Source organism: Pinus tabuliformis, chromosome Q (genome assembly GCF_031772625.1).
Source record: "Pinus tabuliformis cultivar Carrire ecotype Pingquan chromosome Q, CPIR1, whole genome shotgun sequence".
Lineage (NCBI taxonomy): Eukaryota > Viridiplantae > Streptophyta > Pinopsida > Pinales > Pinaceae > Pinus > Pinus tabuliformis.
This window is the reverse complement of record NC_142296.1, coordinates 735032398-735053677: the sequence shown is the minus strand read 5'-3', so window position 1 is coordinate 735053677 and position 21280 is coordinate 735032398. Positions and strand designations below refer to the sequence as shown.

The following is a 21280-nucleotide window of genomic DNA, read 5'->3' as shown; positions in this document are numbered from 1 at the left end:
CTCTCACTTGCAGAAATAAGAGGGAGTTGGATTTTGGATGTGGAATGGTAAACTGCAAGCCCGTGACCATCTGGAGGATCTTAACTTTCAGAATTTATATGGTGATCATGTCAAACCAGATTTGGGAAATGCCTCTGAGTTTCATATACTCATCTGCATTGATGTTCTTGGTGAACTTCTGTCCATATATATGCTTTGCAGTTAGCATGATGAGCTCATATTTGGTTGAGCCTCACTAGATTGGTGCCAAGAATCTTCTGAGATATCTTCAGGGCACAATCTCTCATGGATTGAGATACACTGCTGGAAATATGAAGTTGTGTGATTATTCGAATGCTGACTGGGCAGGCATTGTGGAGGATCGCTAGAGCACTTCTCAGTGTTGGTCTCTTTGGATTCTGCTTCAATATCATGGATGAGCAAGAAGCAGAAGTCGGTTGCTATAAGCACCACTGAGACTGAATACATAGCTACGAGTATGATCTCGTGTGAAGTTGCTTGGTTGTGGAAGCTCATCAGTGAGCTGTTTGTACACATGATGAATACCATTGTGATTCTTTGTGACAACCAGGGGGGATTCGATTATTGAGGAATCCCGTATTCGATGATTGCTCCAACAGATGGACATCAGATACTACCTTATTTGGGATATGGTAAGTCGATGAGCGAGGAGGCTCCATCGCATTGAGACTGATGTACAGGTTGTAGACACTTTGTCAAAGCCCGAGGAAAGATCAAATTTGTGATTTTCCCGAACAACTTGGAGTCGTTGAGAGACCTTTGTAAAAGGGTCCCACATGTTGCATGCATTGAGCTCTGGGGGGCTTGGGGTACTTATTGGAGCGACATACGACCACAAGGCGACTCACCCTCCCCTGGTGGTGTGCTATGTATAGGGTGACAGGTTCAACCTTTCCCTGTGATACCTCGTGGCGACTATGGAACATGATGATTAGTTCTCCTGTGGGCTGGGATGATTAGTTCCCCCATGGCAACTATGGAACGAGATGATTAGTTCTCTGTCGGCCGGGATGATTAGTTCTCCCATGGAAACTATGGAACAGGATGATTAGTTCTACTGTGGGCCAGGATGATTAGTTCTCTTGTGGCAACTGTGGAATAGGATGATTAGTTCTCCCGTGGCAACTGTGGAACAGGATGATTAGTTCTCCTGTGGGTTGGGATGATTAGTTCTCCCGTGGCGACTGTGGGACTGGATGATTTGTTCTCCTGTGGACAGGGTGATTAGTTCTCCTGTCGAGGCATCCTACCCATGCAGTTTGAGACTCATGGGAAGTAACTCTTATCTGATCAATGAGTAGGGAAATGGGGTTAGGGACCATAGTAGTACTATCGATGGACGCATCGTTGTATCTACCGTACTCCCTATGCTAGGATGACCTCCAACTAATCTGGGATCAATATGAGTGGTTTGAGACACTCTCTTGTGATATTGATCTGGGATCAATAAAATTGACTTCGGGTCAGTAAGAGTGGTATGACACACTCTTCATATGAAACTGACTTCGGGTCAGTAGAGAATGGTATGAGACATTCTTGATCAATTATTCTTCTTCATGGTTCAACAGAACAGAACTGAGTAGAGTAGAGCTCGGTAGAGAAGAACTGAGCAGAGCCCAGGAGAGCAGTGTCGAGCATTGATAGTAGAGATAGTACAGTCGGACATATGGATCAGCAGATGGAGTTCTCCCTAGTTGAGAGGGAGTGTTAAAATTGGCAACTAGGGCCAAACTCCATGTGGGTCATCTTATTTATGGCAACTAATATTTTTCTTGGATCCTTCTCATCGAGAGGTGTAGGATTGATCTAAAAATCATTCGATTCCGATAAGTATTCATGGAGTTATGAATTTATTTGTGTTATAAGACAATTTGTCAAGGTCGGCCAACAACCAAATAAACCCCTCATGTGCTCAACGTTTTAGTATAAAAGGAGATGACTTGAGAGTCATTTTACACACAACTTCTCTCTTGATTTCTCTCCACTTGTCTTGGGTTTTAGTGTGAGAGAAATCTAGGAGGAAGAAGCCCTAACGCTGCCCTATGGAGAAGCCCTAACGCTGCCCTATGGAGAAGAGCTAACACTAACCTATGAAGAAGCCCTAATGCTGCCCTATGGAGAAGCCCTAAACGTTGGTCTATCTTGCCCTAGTTGCAAGTCCATGATGCCCTAGCTGCAGGCTACTTCAAGTGACCGAATTGTTGGATGGAGGGCCATGGATTTAGGGCCGAGAGGGCAGGCTGCAAGGCCGAGTAGATGAGGAACTAAACACTGGAAATTAAGTGACTGTTTTGGCACGTTGAGGAGACCGAAAGCTACAAAAAGCATGGTGCTGCAAAATTGGGACAACAAGCATGGTGCTGCAAATTGGGACAGCAAGCAGGTGCTGCAATAACAATTTGGACAGCAGCAAGAACGTAGTGCTGCAATGTTTCATGGTGGACACATAGGACAACAAGAACATACCGCTGCAATGTTTCATGGTGGACACATAGGACAACAAGAACATAGTGCTGCAATGTTTCATGGTGGACACATAGGACAGCAAGTACATTGTGTAGCAGTGGCACAATGGGACAGCCATGACATAGTGCAGCAGTGGCACAATGGGACAGCAAGCATGTGTAGCATGGTGTTGCACGATGAGGTGCAACATGATGACGGGATGCAGCGCAATGATAGGTGAAGGAGTCACCTTGGAGAATCAGTTGAAGCAGCATGTATTCAACTGATCTCATGTATCATCTTGTTAGAGATGATCTATGCTCTTATCTAGATAAGTCAAAGTGTTGACTTCTGTTGTAAATGTACTCTCTCTCTCTCTCCCTCTGTTGAAGTATTGAAGAACATATAAGAAGAATTGATCAAGGGTTTCCCCACATTGGGGTTTGTCCCTAGCTAGCGCCACATCTTGTGTCCTCTTGTCTTGGCTTGTCTTCTGCGATTTATGTTTATGTTCTATCTGCAGTTTATTTTAATGCTGATGTGATTGCTAATCTGGAAAAGATATTGAGCTAACTGTGAAATTTGAAATAAATTGCCCTAAGCATAGAACATACCTAAAATTAACATTGGCAGATAGCCAAACATTTGTGTTCTTGTTTCTTTTATTTTTGATAGCAGTTTGATGAAGTTAACTTACACATGCTAATAATGAAATAAACAACAAGCTAAGATAAAGATTGCATAAACACTTTACAAATTGTTATCATGTATCGAAGAATCACCCTCATTATGGATGCCCTAGATTCTTCAACACAAAATTTATGTGGGACCTCTAAACCCACCTTTCCTAAGTGCAAGTATGAAATAAGACAAAATTGGGCAAAATTGATATTTCCCCTTAGCAATATCGCTAAGTGGGAATGTCACACTATTTGGCCTAATTGTGTGGGAGAAGCTATGGATGGGTATGGTTTGATCCCTTAGCAGTTAATCCACAATGTTTTTGACAACTAGGAAGGGCTTCTTAAGGAGCAAAATGAATGATAATATGTCCAACCAATTTAGGTATCCAAGATCATTAACTTCAAGTATTTCAAGGTCCAATCTAATAAATAGGTGAGGACTCAACCTAGTGTATGTGACCTAAGGAATCCTAAGGGGCACCTAAATTATACTATATGGGCTTGTTTTGTGAATCAACAAGATAAAGGAGGTAATGCACCTCCTATAACATCACCATTGAATGAAAGTACTGCACTGTCGTCCTTGTAAACTTATGCAATCCTCTAGTACTGGGTTACAAGCAAGGTTTCCATATGATTATATAATGAGCATATATAAAGAGTTACTTATAAAAATATAGAGAGCATCATATGATGGCCTCTATGACATCAATAGACATGGACTGCTGCTTTGCATAGTGAGCAGGCAAGGTATGGAGTAGCCCAGATGCTTGCATGTCTTTTGTTTTACTGGTGACATACTTGGGTCTACCTTTTCCTATTTGTTGTGTGTTGTTTAAGAAAAGATGCCTTCATTTTGGAAATGATTTTCATTAAAAACCATGGATTTAAACCTAGTAAATTGAAAAATAATATGTTATAATTTTACCTCGTGACAGCAGATCTTCACTCATAGAACATAAACCCTGCAACGGAATCTGAAAACTTCTAAAACACCTATTAAAACTTCAAATCTGCATAAACCAAAACTCTGTGCAGAAGATTCAAGAACGTAGACACCGCATATCAAGTGGTTAGATCATTATATGAGAACAGCCGATATATCTACAAAAAGAGAAGCCTGAAAATCAAATCTGAATGCTGATTCATCTCTGCACCAACTTGACATCAAGTAAAATGTAAAACATATTAGCATGCTAAATCAGCACTGCACCAGCCCACATGTCAATAGAAATCAGTTATGGAAAAATCAGATCAGCATATGCAATATGCAACAACGATCACATATTTTTCTTTTACAACAAAAAGAAGATTACAGCTTCTCCCAAGCCTACAATGCAAAACCAACCAGTTGCTCACAAGCTCATAAAGAAAAACATTTCAACTAGAATGTAACATACCCAACCCCCTAAGTCTGATTAAGGAGGTGTGGCAATACAAAATTTCCTCTTTAAACTTGGCTTTAAGGCTGATTATGAGGCCACACCCATATTCTGCTTGTCGAGAGTGTTCCAATGACACTGTAATTTTTCCCAATTCTGAGTCGGGGACACCAAGTTATGGCCATTTGAAGATTATAGGGCTTACCCTTTTCCTTCTCTAGGCTATGTCAACATCCATACAGTGCCATGTGTCATGTGACATGGCACTAGATTATGCAGCATCTGTACAAGGCTACATCATCTCGTGTATGGTCATTACTTCTGTCCTCACCCTCATTGAGGTGTGGGAGACTTGCCATTTAGGGGGATTATGTCCTACAATGGCATATCTTCGTGCCCCTAATTATTCAGAATTCATGTATTAGTTGTAGTTATGGCCAAGGCTACCTTACATATTATTTTATTGTATTACTAGTCGCAGTTAATGTCGACCTAATCGAACTTGGTATGTAGGCTCAGTACCCTGTTGGGGTGTGTGCCCTTGTTATGTGGGCCCATGACTCAAACTCTTATTGTATCATTTTATCTTGTGATCGTCTTGATCTAATATACAGTGTGATATGCCTACAGGCACTTGTGTCTGGCATTTTTTTCTTGTGATTGGTATTTTGTTTTAGGTGCACTTGTGCATTTCTGTTTCAGTGCACTTATGCTTGGCTTTTGCACTAGACCTATCTGTCTCTAGTGCACTTGTGAAGGAGCTATTTCAGAATTTGGGTGAGATTTGGTTCCATTGATTATCTTGTTGACTCTTAGAAATCTCAACTTTGATATTGTATCTTGTAAGAATATTGACACCTAAATTTTCATTTGCATTGTGAGGCTTCAATAGTTCTTCTACATGTTTTCCCAAATTCTGTCTTCCAGCCAACATTTTGTATTATTGTATGCTTGAATGTTTATTAGTGATTTCACTGACAGTTTCTTTTGTACATAATATTATTAAACCTTTAAAGTTTTTTTTATTTTAGTTTGTAACCTTTTTTACTTGAAGTGGATGACTCCGTCCGCGTTGATTATGCTTTCCTGAATAAAATCCTGATATGTTCCCACTGTATTAGGAACAAATTTTATTGGTGGTTACAAGTGCATGTTATCATGTTAAGCTAGTCTGGAAGAATGAAACTCATTGCAGACATGTCTTGTGCTTTCATATTGATTTGCAGCCCTTGCCGGAGACTGCTGCATTATTGGAGGACATTGTAATGGAGTACATAACAGATATGGTATGAATTCTGGACTTGGATCTATTGGTTAATGGTTATGGGTACTTTTATGGAGTGAGTTTGTGTGCTTCAATTATATAGTGCTTTTATTACGAGATAATAACAAATATTATACAGATTTTGTTGTATGTGAACATTCATTGCATCTATGGCAGTGATCTTGCAGCGTTACTTGCTTTGTCCATCATGATATGACGCTATTATGAAATGAAATGAAATTATTTTAACGTCCACGAGGCTAAAGATAGCCTCTGAGACAGATTGCTTGTTCATCTGGTTCTTGTATTCAGCCCTTTTTCTGTGAAGTCTCACAATAAACGCTCCCAGCTTCTCGACAAACCCCTTGCTGAATAGATTATCCCAAGAGCTAGCTGCCAGAATATCTGCATAACTTTCCCTGCTGTCTTTGAAGGCCTCACATTCTAAAATGAAATGCTTTTCTGTTTCCACTTTTCCAGAAGAGCAAAAAATACATACTCTTTCCTCCCACACTTCTTTTGGCCTTTTCCAGCGCCCTGTTTCACAACGGAGTTGAATTGAGCAATAAGAATTTTGGCTGTCCAAGAAATATTGGCCCCTATGTATGCTTTTTGTTGATGATTATAAGTGGGATTAAACTCTTCAATATAGTACTTCTTCTTTCTGCCTAGCTCCTTCTCCCAAGTATGTTTGTGGAACTTATCCATAACAAAAGCTTTTATTTCTTTCCTGCTTGTGGGACACATGCTCAAGCATACCTATCATGCATACCTAAGTAGCTATGTTGCATGATTTTAGGTGTGCTCATTCTGAAATTTGTGTGAGGGGGTTGGGGTTTGTTGCTCATTTGTGTATTAAGACTAGCTTAGATCTGTCTTAAGCCTGAATCTATCAGGCATCAAGATGGATCAAATCTCTTGAGGTGCAAAAACTTGAGGTTTGCATCTCGAGAGATTTGATTCCTCTTGGCTCTTAATAGTTCCAACTTTATGATGGATCTTAGCTAATGTTTTTTTCAATATTTTTATTTTTATGGGTGACTCGGAAATGTATTGTTTAATTTGTTGTTTATTTTGAGGGCAACTTGAAAATATTTTGTTTATATTTATTTTTTATTGATGATTTTTTTCAAAATTTTATTTTGTGACATGCATTACACATTTACCTAGGTGAATGCACATTGGAACAATTATCTATAAAAATACGCATACACATGTTATATAATCTTTAAATATATAATATGAAATATATGTGATGACACCCTTGTAATAGGAAGTATCTACTTGTTACAGGGATGGATGACTCCCATAACAATTGTTACAGGCATCGATGACCTTGTAATAAAAATGGGGGTGTTCCTGCAATAGGGATTGCATGCCAACTCTTTTTGGGGATGTAGGGATTGCACTTCCTCTTGTTTCAAGGACGATACCTAGTCTAAAGAAAGTGGCATAGGCTCAATGTTCTTGACCCAATGGGAATTGAATTGGGGACATGCACATGTTGCATTATCGGCAATAACTTGACAACAATGGCACCATTTGATTGAGCTGACACTCGATGATTTCTAAGGAAAACCTCATAGGGAAAGCCAAGGGAGGTTTCTTCACATTTGTGGATGGCATCTCTAGTGTACAACTATATCTAGCACATACAAAAGTGGAGAGTCCCAGTCACCAATTTGTTAGTTTTCTGCAACTTAGGAAGGCTACCCATTGTCACCTTAGTAGCTTATCTTCCCTGTTTAGGTTGGCTCTTCTCCAAGTCAATGGGGCCTTCCCTAAAAAGTAGTGTCTCTAAGGTGATGGAGTGAAGTCTCTAGGTGATGTATGAAGAGTAAGCCTTGACAAAACATAGGCTGTAGCATATGGAAAAAAATGGAAATTGGAAAAGGAAATGGGAATGAAAGGACAAAAAGAAGAGTGAACAAGGAAATGGGATGATATGATATTGATGCTTATCAATCTATTGGCTAATGGAGTCATTGAATATTGCATGAATGAAGGGACTAGGTGTCACAATCATCTACTTTGGATGGATATTTGGTAGAAAGGGCTAGTTTGCCACATTCAACCCTTGGGATGAAAGAACTTGTTGATACATTCATTATTTGTGTGCAGGGATGTGGGGGAGTGCCCCCCTTGAACCCGCTCCCAAAGCACGCTTCAGACAAAAGCGCTCAATGAGCGACCCGGGGAGCGCGGTCCTGCCAAAAAAAATCGCTCCCTTGTTACTCCTGCCAAAAAAAATCGCTCCCTCCCTATTGCTTTCACAGGTGGTTAATACTTCTTCTGCAGAGAGGTGTTGGAGCACTTATATCTCCATGCACAATGTTAAAAGAAACTGCCTCATTGAAAACCGGGCAAGAAGCTTTGTTTATGTACACTACAACTTGAGGTTGTTGACACATTATTGTGAGCGGGCTCGATTTGATAGAGCATATACAACTTGGGACAACAACCTGGAGGAGGATAATTTGGAGAATGGAACCTTATATGATGAGAATCGAGATGTTGTAACTTGTGGACCTGTGGTTGATGATGATTATAACTACTAGATGATTGATGTTATATGGTCTAAATCCATGTTTTTATGCTTTTTATAACTAATTCATCATTCTACATGCTTTTTTTGACATATATGCACAAAATATATATTATATAAAAATCGCTACCGACCCGGAAACTTATGAAAATGTCACTCCCCGCTTCCACTCCTGCTCCCTGCTTCTGCTGCCACTTCCAAGCAGCCTTGTTTGGCTGTATACCTTAAGGTAAAAGGAACTAATTTGATGCAATTCAACCTTAAGTGTTTACCGTAAATTATTTTGTGAAAAATTAATTTGGAGAGCTAGGGGTGCTACTCATCAAAGAAATTTGAAGGTGTTGTTGTATTAGGCTGATTTGTCATTCTATTTCAACAATTAGTTTATGAGATGAAGAAAATAAAGCAGAACTATAATAGTGAGGAAAGCAAGGTAGGGGGAACCTCCTCACATTGCTTTACTCCTAGATGATTTTTTTTTCATTAATAGGCCTGCAAATTAAAATTAGGAAGAGGTTTTCTATACATAGTTAACAACAAAACTGAAGAGCATGTGCATAACCATACAACAAAGATGATCAATAGCTCACTTCTTCATCAATCTTCAAGAATTTGATATACAAGGGAGCTCCACATCAATCATCTCCAAGCTCTACAATATCCTATCACTTCTCTCTTTCATAATCCTCCAATTCCCAAATTACCAATTACAAATGAAATGGAGAGAAACTCCTCATGTGAATTGAATCTGTCATACACTAAAATATATATTTTTTTTAGCTAACTCCATGATAATTGAAAATAATATTATAATAATGGAGTAGTTAGACCTCTCTTCAATCCATGTTTGACCATGTTACAACATGCGGAAACTAGCCTCTCTAAGGTAATTCGTCCTCATCCAAAAATAGTAAGATTAGGAACTAGGAACCAAATAATGGTCATGAAGGGGACACACCACCAAAAGTATGCATCAAACCAAGTCAATTGCCAAGTGTCCACATTGAATGTTCCCTCCAAGAATGTGCATGCATGCAACCACTCTACATGTGTGAATTCCAAGGTAACCAATATATGGATGAATGTGCAAGATGCCATGTGAATGGAGTGCTCCACAAGAAAATATGTGGTCAACTCATCCAAACAGAAAGTAGATTTCTCTCCACAAGTGCACTCTCCAAAACATCTAAAAATAGCAAGAAGAAACCTTCCACAAGTGTGCTTTTCCAAGAATAATCTCCAAAAATAGAAATTACGAGAGCATCCTAAGCTACACGCGTGACTCTCTTCATCTGCCACACGTCTCCCAAATAACAATCTCCATAACCATTCTAAATAAAATAATATATACATGCCAAGTCAAAAAGGTGAGGGTGCTCTCCAAGGAAGGTCAATGATGTCGAGTGTAGCTGAAATATCCATGCAATAAAAAGATGAGAGAACACCTAAGGAGAGGCGTACACTAGAAAAATGTGCCATGTAACTACCTCAATAACCCAACAAATCATAAAATATTCTCCATTAAAGTGCACCCTAGGAGAATGTGTCAAAGTGGTTAGAACTCATCAAATAAATACTGCTCCATATGTCATGTCATAAAAGTCTCTAACCAACCCAAGTGAGTACACCCTATAGGAGTGTGGCAACTTGTCAATAAAATATTGCATTCCTTGGAAATTGTGCCCAAGAAGGGGAGTGCACCACTAGAAAGCTTCACCTCAGTGCAAAGAGCCACTCAGTTGAATAAATTAGATTAATTTATCCATTGAATGATTAATTCAACCTCAACAAGTGTGCACAAAGGTTAATGCTCAAATATAACTGTAGTGTTGCTCCTAATTAGTCACTAATCAATTAAATCACCATGAATATGTGTGCCAATAAGGGGTGCACTTTAATAAAGTGTTGTGCCATGTAAATAAAAGATGTTTTCCCTAGCAAAACCTCTCCATTAAAACAACAAAACACAAATTCCAACCTAATGTGTCCCACCACCAAGGGATTATTACATTAAAAGTCACCATCTAACCTTAGGAAAATGTTATATCACCACCAAATGATAATGTAATAAACCCCTGTCTAACTCAAACTTAGAAAATAAGATATCCATGAGGGTGCTAACATCATGAAACACATTCCCCACTAGGTGATGTCTACCAATTGTGATATCATAGAGTTAAGTCACCTAGGAAAATTCCACAAAGGTAACGCGATTCATCCCACCATAGCAACATCATAAGAGAAAAAATGACATAACAAAAAAGGCTAACCCATCCAACCATCAAGTGTGTCCCTCGTCACATATCCAGCACATAAGGACCATGTTGAACACCCTTCCCAATTCCACCAATTAATACCACATCATCATGCAAAAGTCGCTAGGAAACTTCAACAATCATGAAACATATATCTACCTACTATCACCATCTAACCACTAGGTGGGCTAGAACAATCATCTATATCCAAGATAAGCATATATACCAAACCACTATAATGATTGTTCTAGCTCCCCTATTGATTGTTCATCATGCAAAAGTCACTAGGAAACTTCAACAATCATGAAACATATGTCTCCCTACTATCATCATCTAACCATTAGGGGGGCTAGAACAATCATCTATATCCAAGATAAGCATATATACCAAACCACTATAATGAGCTAGTATATTCCACATCCGTCAAAAGTGCAACCAAGGGGTGATCAACAGGGGAAGCACATGTGAGAAAACCATTAAGAAACAAGCACAATCACCATCTAACCAAGGAGAAGTGAGATTCTCCTAACCAAAGATCTGCATCAAGTGATAAAATGCAATGAAGAGAAGGGTGTCCATGAATATTTATCCCCCCCTAGTCATTCCAATGCTCCAAGAGTACAAACAACAAATCTCCATCAATGTGATGAAAATCACAAGATGGAACTTCATACACTATAAGTTGTAACACCTAGTAAACAATAAGAAGATCTAGTTCAAAACAATCCAACAAACAACAAACAATCTACATATAAAAAATTTGGTTATCACCTTGAAAAATCATCCTATATTTATTTATGATAGAAACGATATTGTTGGAAGATGAGTAAAACTAGAAACTCCAACCACCTTGTTGAATCAATGATGCCTTTGAAGGGCAACTCTCTAGTGCATCCATTTGTAAAAGATGTCCTATCTTATTTCACAAACGCCCTGCAAATTTACACTCCCAAAAATGATTTTGATATCATCCTTATCCCTTGTTGAGCATATAGCCCATATGCTAAGTTTGTTATACTGAGTCATATTTTTTGGTCTGTGCATCACAAGGAACCAACCCTACAAGAACCATATGTTTCATTGTTAATTTTTCACATGTTCTATGTTGCAATAATTATTTAAAACAATTTCATTCACTTTCATTCACCCCAGTAACAATTAAGCAATTATAGATGGAATAGTAAACGATAATGCACAATAGAAGATATCCAAGCACAATGAGACAAAAAGATTTTTGGTCCAAGACCAGAGAAAAATCCCAAAAGGGGGAAAAACTAAAATCAATTCTTCGTCTTCTTAGATATTCATTCAATGTTCAAGTTGAGATACATAGTCCAATTGTACATCCATAAACCAGTCAAAGTCAAACCTTTGACTACCAAGTCAATCAAGTCAAAACCAACAAATGAGAGAGATAGTCAAATCTCGTCAACGATCACACTCTGCAATAGGGGGTTGAATTTTGGCTTGTGGAAGCTCGGTCAACTACAGTCAAGCGGTCCCTACAACTCTCGGTCAAAGTCAACGGTCAACCCTGTGGTCAATGCCTAGAAAGTAGTGCAAAAATCAGTCAACACTGAGTGTCCAAAATCGGTCAATGCAGAGAATATTTAGCCTTCCTTAGTTAGAACTCGGTTAAAGGAGAGAGAGTTGACCTGTGGTCAAGCTCAATCAACGTGCCCAGAATGGAGATCAAAGTGCGGTCAAAATAGAGTCAAAGATTCTTGGAATATTCGGCCTCCATCCATAGTTAAAGAGCTCAATCAAAGCAATAGAAAACAACCCAAGTCAACACCAGTCAACGCAAGTAAAAAAAGAGAAGAAAAGCTGGTCAACGCAGATTTGAAATGTCTCCTTGCTCCTTTGCATGCGTTGGTTTACTTCTGCAAATTTCAGAGATGAATTGATGTGATGATGGATGTCCAAATGAGGTCCAACGAAGGTCTATTTATATGAGTTAAGAGGCTTTTCCACTTATGGGGCCGACTTAGTCAAACCCATAAATATGTATTTTCTTCATTAATTTGCTAATGAAATTTTGATGGAAGTTGTTATTTTCAACATTCCTTCTCAGCTAGGGGGGAATTTTCAGCTGCACCATAAGTCTCATCTCGGATGTACATGTCTCAACATAAGAGAAGCTCATTTCATCTCATCTCATCTCAACTGAACAATGATGACTTTATCCATAGAAGAAGAAGAATGATCCACACTGACAATAAGGGAGATCGATTTACCACAATCAAGTCCATGACATTCATAAATGACCTTGGTAAAGATCACCCACACCTATGTCCACTGACTGATTCTCACCCAACTTGATCGTCAATGATCAAGTGGTAGAACACTTGCATCCAACACTTAGGGAGATCAATTTACCATAACCAAGTCCATGGCTAGTCGAAAGACTGGGGGAAGAGTATATGCTTAGTGTTCTTGCTCAACGGTGTTCCCTCCCAAGGGGGGATACATTCTCCTACACTCTACGCTGCTCTCTGAAGAATATGAACTTCGCTTTCGACAAAGGCTTGGTGAGAATGTCTGCAACCTGCTCATTAGTCGAGATGTGTTGGAGCCTCACTGCTCCTCTCTGTACCATATCTCTGATATAGTGGTACTTGATCTTGATGTGCTTTGACTTGTCATGGAATACTGGATTCTCAGTATATCACGGTCGTATTCGACACATGATTAAACAACTCTGCAAAGAGATTTTGTAGCCATACTACCTCACAGCTAGCCATACTAGCTGCAATATACTCTGCCTCGATTGTACTGAGAGCGACAGATTTCTGCTTCTTGCTCATCCAGGAAATCATGGCGGATCCCAAGCTAAAGCAACACCTTGATGTGCTCTTCTTGTTGGTAATACTCCTAGCCCAATCTGCATTTGTATATCCATGTAGTCTCAAATCATCACCAAAGGCATATCTTAGTCCATAATTGATCGTCCCATGTAGATATCTCAACACATGTTTTGTGACCACCCAGTGAGCATGCAAAGGTTCTACCATGAACTGGCTCAAGGTGTTAATAGAAAAACATATATTTGGTCTTGTGTTGACCATAAACATCAAAGCCCCAATCAACTGCCAGTACATAGAAGGATCCACTAGATCTGGTCCTACAGCTTCACCACATAACTTCTTGAAGTTTGCCTCCATCAGTGTGGCCATGGATTTGCAATCCACCATCCCAAATCTCTCCAAGAGTTTGACAACATATTTTCCTTGGCTGAGGAAAATCTCTCCAAGTTTCTGCCACACCTCTAAGCCCAAGAAATAGTGCATCAACCCAAGATCTTTCATCTCAAATTCGGAGGCAAGCTCCCTCTTACACTAGATGATCAGAGGCTCTGCTCCTGTCATGAACAAGTCATCAACATATAAAACCAAAATCAAAGGCATACCTTGGATAACCTTGCAATAATGGCTGGGGTTGGCATTGCTTCTGTGGAATCCCAACTTCATCAGGTATCCATCAATTCAAGCATACCAAGCCTTGGGGGCTTGCTTCAATCCATAGAGGGATTTATTCAATCTACAAACATGGGTTTCACTGTCATATTCCTCAAAGCCCCGCGGTTTCTCTAGGTACACTTCTTCCTTGAGTACGCCATGAAGAAAACCGTCTTCACATCTATTTGATGAAGACTCCAACCTTGATTAGCAACAAGAGCAATGGTAGAATTGATGGTGGTGTATCTAGCAATAAGAGCAAATATCTCATCATAATCTGGAAGGCCAGGCTTTGGCATGGATGGATCTACATCTACATCCATAGTATCATCTCTTCTTTTAGTGTTGGCAGGGACAGGAGAGTCCCTTACTTTTCCAAGGGCAACATCTTCATCAAAGGTCACATCTTGGCCGAACTCAATGTTCCTCTTGTCTTGGCACATATATCCTGTAAGATTTGGAATTTTCACTATAACTAACAAACAGACCTTTCTTTCTTGAAGCCTCTAGCTTTGACCTCTTCTCTTTCTGTTCATAAATGTAGACAGGGTGGCCAAATATTCTCAAATTTCCAACTTTCGGTTTCACACCTGTAAATGCTTCTTCAAGAGTCTTGTTCCCCAAGACTTGATGGGGGCTTCTATTTTGGACATACACTGCAGTATTTGTAGCGTCTCCCCACAGAAACATGGGAAGCTTTTGATCATGAATCATGGCTTTGGCACCTTCCAAGATGGTCCTGTTCTTACTCTCAACAACTATATTTTGTTGAGGGTTGTATGGAATAGTCACCTCCCTCTTAATCCCAGCTTCTTTGCAGAAGTATTTGAAATCATTTGAAGTGTCTTCTCCTCCATTATTTGTCCTCAAGATCTTGATCTTCTTTCTAGTTTGATTTTCCACTAGAGCTTTGAAGTCCATGAACATGTTGAAAACCCGATCCTTGGTCTTCAAAAATAAGATCCAAGTTTTATGGGAGAAGCCATCAACAAAGATCACATAGTATAGATATCTTCCAAGAGATGTCAGTGGCATGGGCGCACAAAGGTCATAATGAATGAGTTGGAGAATCTCATTAGATTTGTTGCTCTACTAGAAGGGAATGGTCCCTTGACATTCTTGCCACTAGCACATCCTTGACATACGCGTTCGTGTTCCACTTGAATCTTTGGAATGCCTGAAACCATCTTGCTCAAACCAGGCAAAGCCTTTAATGAAGGTGAGAAAATCTATAGTGCCAAAGCTCACACTGATTAGTGGTATCATGGAAGTCCACAAACTCTGTATAGGCCTTCATTTCTGATACCAAATGTGAACGCCGCCTTTAAGGTAGATCTCCTTGGCCAAGCAAGGAATTTTCCGTTAATGAATGCAACACTAAACCCTTTGTCTTCCATGGCAGAAATGGAGACAAGACTCTTCTTCAAGCTTGATACATACAACACATCTTGTAGATGAATGGTTTGACCAGAATCCAAATGAAAAGAAACAGAGCCAGACCCTTTGATAGGATGAGTAGAATTTTCTCCAAGTATAATTAGCAAATTAGTCTCCATCTCAACCAAAATTGGGAGGACTTCACGATACCTAGTAAAGTGTCTAGGTGCCCCACTATCCACCATCCAGTTATCAATGCTATCTGAAGATGAGCTAGAAAGAGCAACAAGAAGATAATATTCAGATTGAGTATTAGCAACATTATTAGCATACCTTGTGTTCTTGGACCTCTTTTGAGGGCACTTAGTCTCTTTAACACTTGCATGAATAGCAGGACCTCCTCTGCTCCTGCAATTGTTGAAGTTGTTGTTGTTGCCATTGTTGTTGGTATTTGGCCTCGAAGCACTTCTTTCCGTGCAATCTCGAGCTATGTGGCCAAATTTGTCACATCTATAGCATTGGACTTTGGACAAGCCCCTTCTATTATTGTTTAATGTTGGAGCCGACTTCTTTGACTTCCATTTGGAAGGTATTTCTTTCCCTTTCCTTTCTTGACATTGGCTGCAAATGTTATAGGTTCTCTTTCCTCTTGTCTCTAAATTCTTCCTCTGGAAATGAGCCTGGATTCTTCTTGAATGCAAGAGCCCAAGAGCTCATCAAAAGAAGGGAGCTCCTTTTTGCTACTAATCCCTGTAATGAATGTTTCCTAAGACATGGGGAGCCCACCAAGGGTCATCTGCACAAGTTCTTTATGAGGTATGGTTTCTCTAATGGAAAGAAACTAATCTCTTATTTGAGAGATTCTCATTAAGTAGTTTGTTATAAATTCTGACTTGGTCATCTTGATGTCACAAAGTTGACTCTTCAAGGAAATGATGTGGCTGAAATTGTTGACCTCATACATCCCAATCAATTTGTCATACATCTCTTTTGACTTCTTCAGCGTGGACACATAAGTGATACGATGATCTCGAAGAGAATCAATGATGATCTTCTTAGCCTTGATCTCACCCTTCTTGTACTTGGATTTGACATTGGCATTGGCATTGGAATTCTCTGGGGGTTCAACTACCTTGCCCTCCACATACTCCATCACATCATTCTCTTCAAGGGTAAGATCCAATCTACCTTGCCCTCCACATACTCCATCACATCATTCTCTTCAAAGGTAAGATCCAATCTAGCCCTCCATGTTGCAAAGTTGGAGGCATCATTCAACTTCTCTTCAATCATGAAGTAGGAGGAAGTCATCTTGAGCAATACAACAAGTCACCAATCAGCAAGAGAAGTGTCTCAAAGGGGTGTATCTCTATGCTCCAATGGCTAATCTTCAACTCAACTTTGAAACCATGTTAATTTTTTACATGTTCTACTGCAATAATTCTTGAAACAATTTCATTCATTTTCGTTCACCCCAGTGACAATTAAGCAATTATAGATAGAACAGTGAACAATGATGCACAATAGAAGATAGCCAAGCACAATGAGACAAAGATTTTTGGTCAAAGACCAAAGAAAAACCCCACAAGGGGGAAAACCAAGAATCAATTCTTTTTCTTCTTAGATATTCATTTAATGTTAAGCTTGAGATACATAGTCCAATTGTACATGCATAACCCAGTCAAAGTCAAACCTTTGACTACCAAGTCAATCAACTCAAAACCAATCAAATGAGAGAGAGAGAGTCAAATCTGGTCGACGATCATAGTCAACAACAGAGGGTTGAATTTCGGCTTGTGGAAGCTCGGTCAACCACAATCAAACAGTCCCTGCAACTCTCGGTCAAAGTCAACAGTCAACCCTATGGACAATGCCCATAAAACAATGCAAAAATTGGTCAATGCAAAGAGTAAAAAAATTGGTCAATGCAGAGAATATACGACCTTCCTTCCTCAGTCAGAACTTGGTCAAAATAGCAGCAAAAAGTCTTGGTCAAAGGAGAGAGAGTTGACCTGCGATTAAGCTCAGTCAACATGCCCAAAACAAAGATCAAAGTGTAGTCAAATATTCTTGGAATATTCAGCCTTCATCCACAACCAAAGATCTTGGTCAAAGCAACAGATAATAGCCCATGTCAACACCAGTCAATGCAAGTCAAAACAGAAACGAAAAGTTGGTCAATGCAGATTTGAAATGTCTCCTTGCTCCTTCACACATGTGGATTTACTTCTACGAATTTAAGAGATGTGATGATGGATGTCCAAATGAGGTCTGACGAAGGCCTATTTATATGAGAGTTAGGAGGAGGCTTTTCCACTTGTGGGGTCGACTTGATGGTCTTAGGGCCAACTCAGTCAAACCCATAAATATGTATTTTCATCATTAATTTGCTAATGAAATTCTGACCGAAGCTGCTATTTTCAACATTAATAGCACAAAGGCTAATCCAAGTGGTTTGGATTCTAGAAGCCATCTAGCTTTTGCATTGTTAAATGAAGTTAGAGAAGGAAGGGTTCCGCTAAATTTAGAGGTGCACTAAATTTGGCAAAGGGACCTACAAGTGAAGCTAAGGCACAATTTACCTTTTCTTATTATTTTGACTTAGGAAAAATTTAATTTTCTTATAGTCAAAAAGTGAATCTATCTCAGCCTTCCATTGATATTTAATCTTAGCCATTCATGGAGTTTGTGTGCCTAGGTTGACTTTATAAGGAGGAAAAGAGTACAGACTTGGCTTAGGATGCACTAGACGATTTGTGTTTAGCGCAGTAGGGTAGGAAGAGAGGCCGAATAGCCTCAACGTATTCCTCCACCTAGTGTACATCTCTTCCAGGGCCGAATTAGCTTGTACGAGTCCATACAATGCACATGTAGGGATGCTGAGTTGGGAAAGAGTGCGCAGACCAGTTGTGTTGAAGGTTAGGAAATGGAAGGGAAATGTTCCCTCAGATTTGTAATCATTATTTGAAGATTTTGCTGAGCAGAATAATAAAAACACACAAGTTGGCAGGTTTTCCCCAGTTGGGGTTTCCTCGGTAAATTTTTGGTGTATTGTTTTATTGTGTGCTTGTGTCTTCAAGAATTTATCGTTTCTGCTGCTATTATTCTGTTAGGATACTCAACATATTTAGTAAGTGAATTTGACATTTCAATATTTAGTTCTTCCATGTGTGAATACTTATTAAATTAGCAGTTGGGTATTAGAAAACTAACATGCATGTCGAGCATCCGAACATGTATTGAGCTTTGTTACCACATTGATTTTGGGTTTCATCCTCTTTTATAGGGGCATCTTCAAGATTATCCATTGGTATAGTGGATGTTCCTATGCCATAACCTATGATTTGAGGACAAGGGATCCCCAAGGTGTCCTTATGTCCTTGGGACATAGGGGGCACATCCTTGACCCTTAGGGATGCGTCCCTAATGAAGCATTGTGAAGCACGGGAATTTGTCCTTGTTGGAAATACTGAGAGGGGTGTGAATCAATATTTCCCTAATTTTTACTGTTGGTTAGATTCCATTAATTATTCAGAGCATCAAGACAGAACATAAAACATCACATGAACAGTACACAAACATTTTGTCTCAACCAAGTGCTTTGTTATGTATGATTTACATACAAATTTACCTGTTGAACTGGAAGGAAGTACAAGACTCTCCAAGGGTTTTACCAGCGATGTTGGAAGGAAGCAAGTGCTCCTTGAAAGGGTTTGGGCTCCCATACCAGGGATAATGGCCCAACTACAATACACTCCTCATTAAGCCACAGCCTTTGTTGCTGCACTTCACTGCCACTGCGGTCCACTGCTACAACCACTGCTACCACTGGTGGCACTGTTGCTAATACTGCTCCAACTGTCCACTGCTGCAAATGATGCTACTGCTCCATTCACTGCTGCCGCAATTTAGACTGCTGCCACACACACTGTCACAACTGTCTTACTGTCACTGCCACATATAGCTCACTGTCACTGTCTCACTGTCAAACTAGGTCACTGTCAAGATTATTGTTATAGTCAAGGTTGACAAGGTTGTTGCCACATACTCAGCGATCTACTGCTACCACTGTAGTATAGATTAATTGTCACAAGTTCACAACATAAGATCACATCTAGTGCATATATGAGGTTATTGTCATGCTTCAGGTCACTGTCATATATAAAAGGTCACTGTCATATATGAAAGGTCACTGTCATAAGCACATCTATCAGTCACTGCCATCTAATTCAGTCACAAGCACATCTATCAGTCATTGTTAAGGTTACTGTGTATTGATCATTGCTTCACTGTCACTGTCTCACTGTCATATAGATTACTGTCAACAAGGTCACAATTTCACCAAGGTCGATGTCTTCCATTAAGGTCTCAGTTATATACATCAAAGATATTGCCATATCAAATTCAGCCAAACAATTCTGCTACATTTCCTTAACCAAATGCAGACTTATATGGTAACAAGGTAGAATGAATGCTACAACTCTGTTCTCTTCATCATAAGGTTCATCACAGTTATATGTATAATCATTACTGCCCAACCTACAACCATATATCATAATCAAGAATAAAGGGTCTTGCTGCCAATTTTTCTGTAAACCCTTGGTAGCAAGGTTACCATGATATTTATGTCATACCAAAAATTGTCTTCAAGGTTTCAGTCATCAAGTGTCACTGTCGTCAAGAATACAATCTCACACATGAACACTGAGAGCCATGGAATCACAATGTCACTGTAATGCAAGAATAGATTTACTGTGCAAGTAAAGCAAATCCATAGGAATATATAAGAGGCACAGTAACTGTTATGGACAGAGTGAATCCACAAAAATATGAAAAGCTTCAGAATGCAATGTCATAGCAATACTCTATTCTTACACAATCCAGCACCATGACATAAATACCAAGACTCTCCTGCACACTGTCAATTTGTTCCAGTAATCCACAAGGAAATCTCATACCATCATCTACTGCTTTTAGATCTTATGATGCGGAGCCTTCAACACATCAAGCCAAATGTCATGACAGTGAGGTTTAGATAGCAAGGTTATACGTTGTCCGTCTTACATGCTATACATTATTGGTGCTGCCCTTCTTATACTTAATGTTTAAATGGAATTGTTGCAAATAGGTGGACCATTTCTGATGGCGATCATTCTGCAACTTCCCTTATGTCTGTATGAACTGTAGAGGTCGGTGGTTTGTGTGGATGACCGTTTCCTTTCCCATAATGTAATGCTTCCATTGACGGCAGGCCTGCACAATGAAATACATTTCTTTGTCGTAAGTGGGGTACTTTCGGACTATGTCTGAAAGTGTCTCACTGTGGTAAGCCACTGGATGCCCATGCTGAGTAAGAACTGCACAAATAGCATAGTCAGAGGCATCTATCTCAATCTCAAATGGTTGTTGCAGGTCTGGTAATGTGAGCACTGGTGCAGAACAAAGGCGATTCTTCAACTTGGAGAACGTTTGTTGTTGGGTTTTCGACCAAAAAAAACTTTTCTTTCGCTCCGCCCTTGGTGACTTGACTTAAAGGCCAAGTGATGTGAGAGAACCCCAACACGAACCTACAGTATAAATTGGCAAGACCCAAAAAGCTACGGAGCTCTGTTAGAGTGGTTGGGGCTGGCCAATCCCGAATGACTTGTATCTTGGATGGGTCCACATGTACACCCTGCTCATCAATGATGTACCCCAGATATTGAACTTGGGTTAGGCCAAAGGTGCATTTCTCCAAGTTAGCACACAGCTTGTGTTGGTGCAGGGTTTGAAGGACCTGTTGAATATGGTGGAGGTGCTCTTCCCAACTCTGGCTGAAGATCAAGATGTCATCTAAATACACCATCATGA

At 39.7% G+C, this 21280-nt stretch overlaps 1 protein-coding gene across 3 annotated transcripts in view; it reads left to right on the top strand.

Moving 5' to 3' along the window:
* LOC149221638 (transcription initiation factor TFIID subunit 13-like) overlaps window positions 1-21280 on the top strand; it is a 137521-nt gene that overhangs the window by 74584 nt on the left and 41657 nt on the right. For all 3 annotated transcript variants that reach the window (XM_089383003.1, XM_089383002.1, XM_089383001.1), the window contains exon 4: window positions 5758-5817. In XM_089383003.1, coding sequence (XP_089239129.1) covers window positions 5758-5817 — 60 coding nt within the window. The remainder of the gene's footprint in view (window positions 1-5757; window positions 5818-21280) is intronic.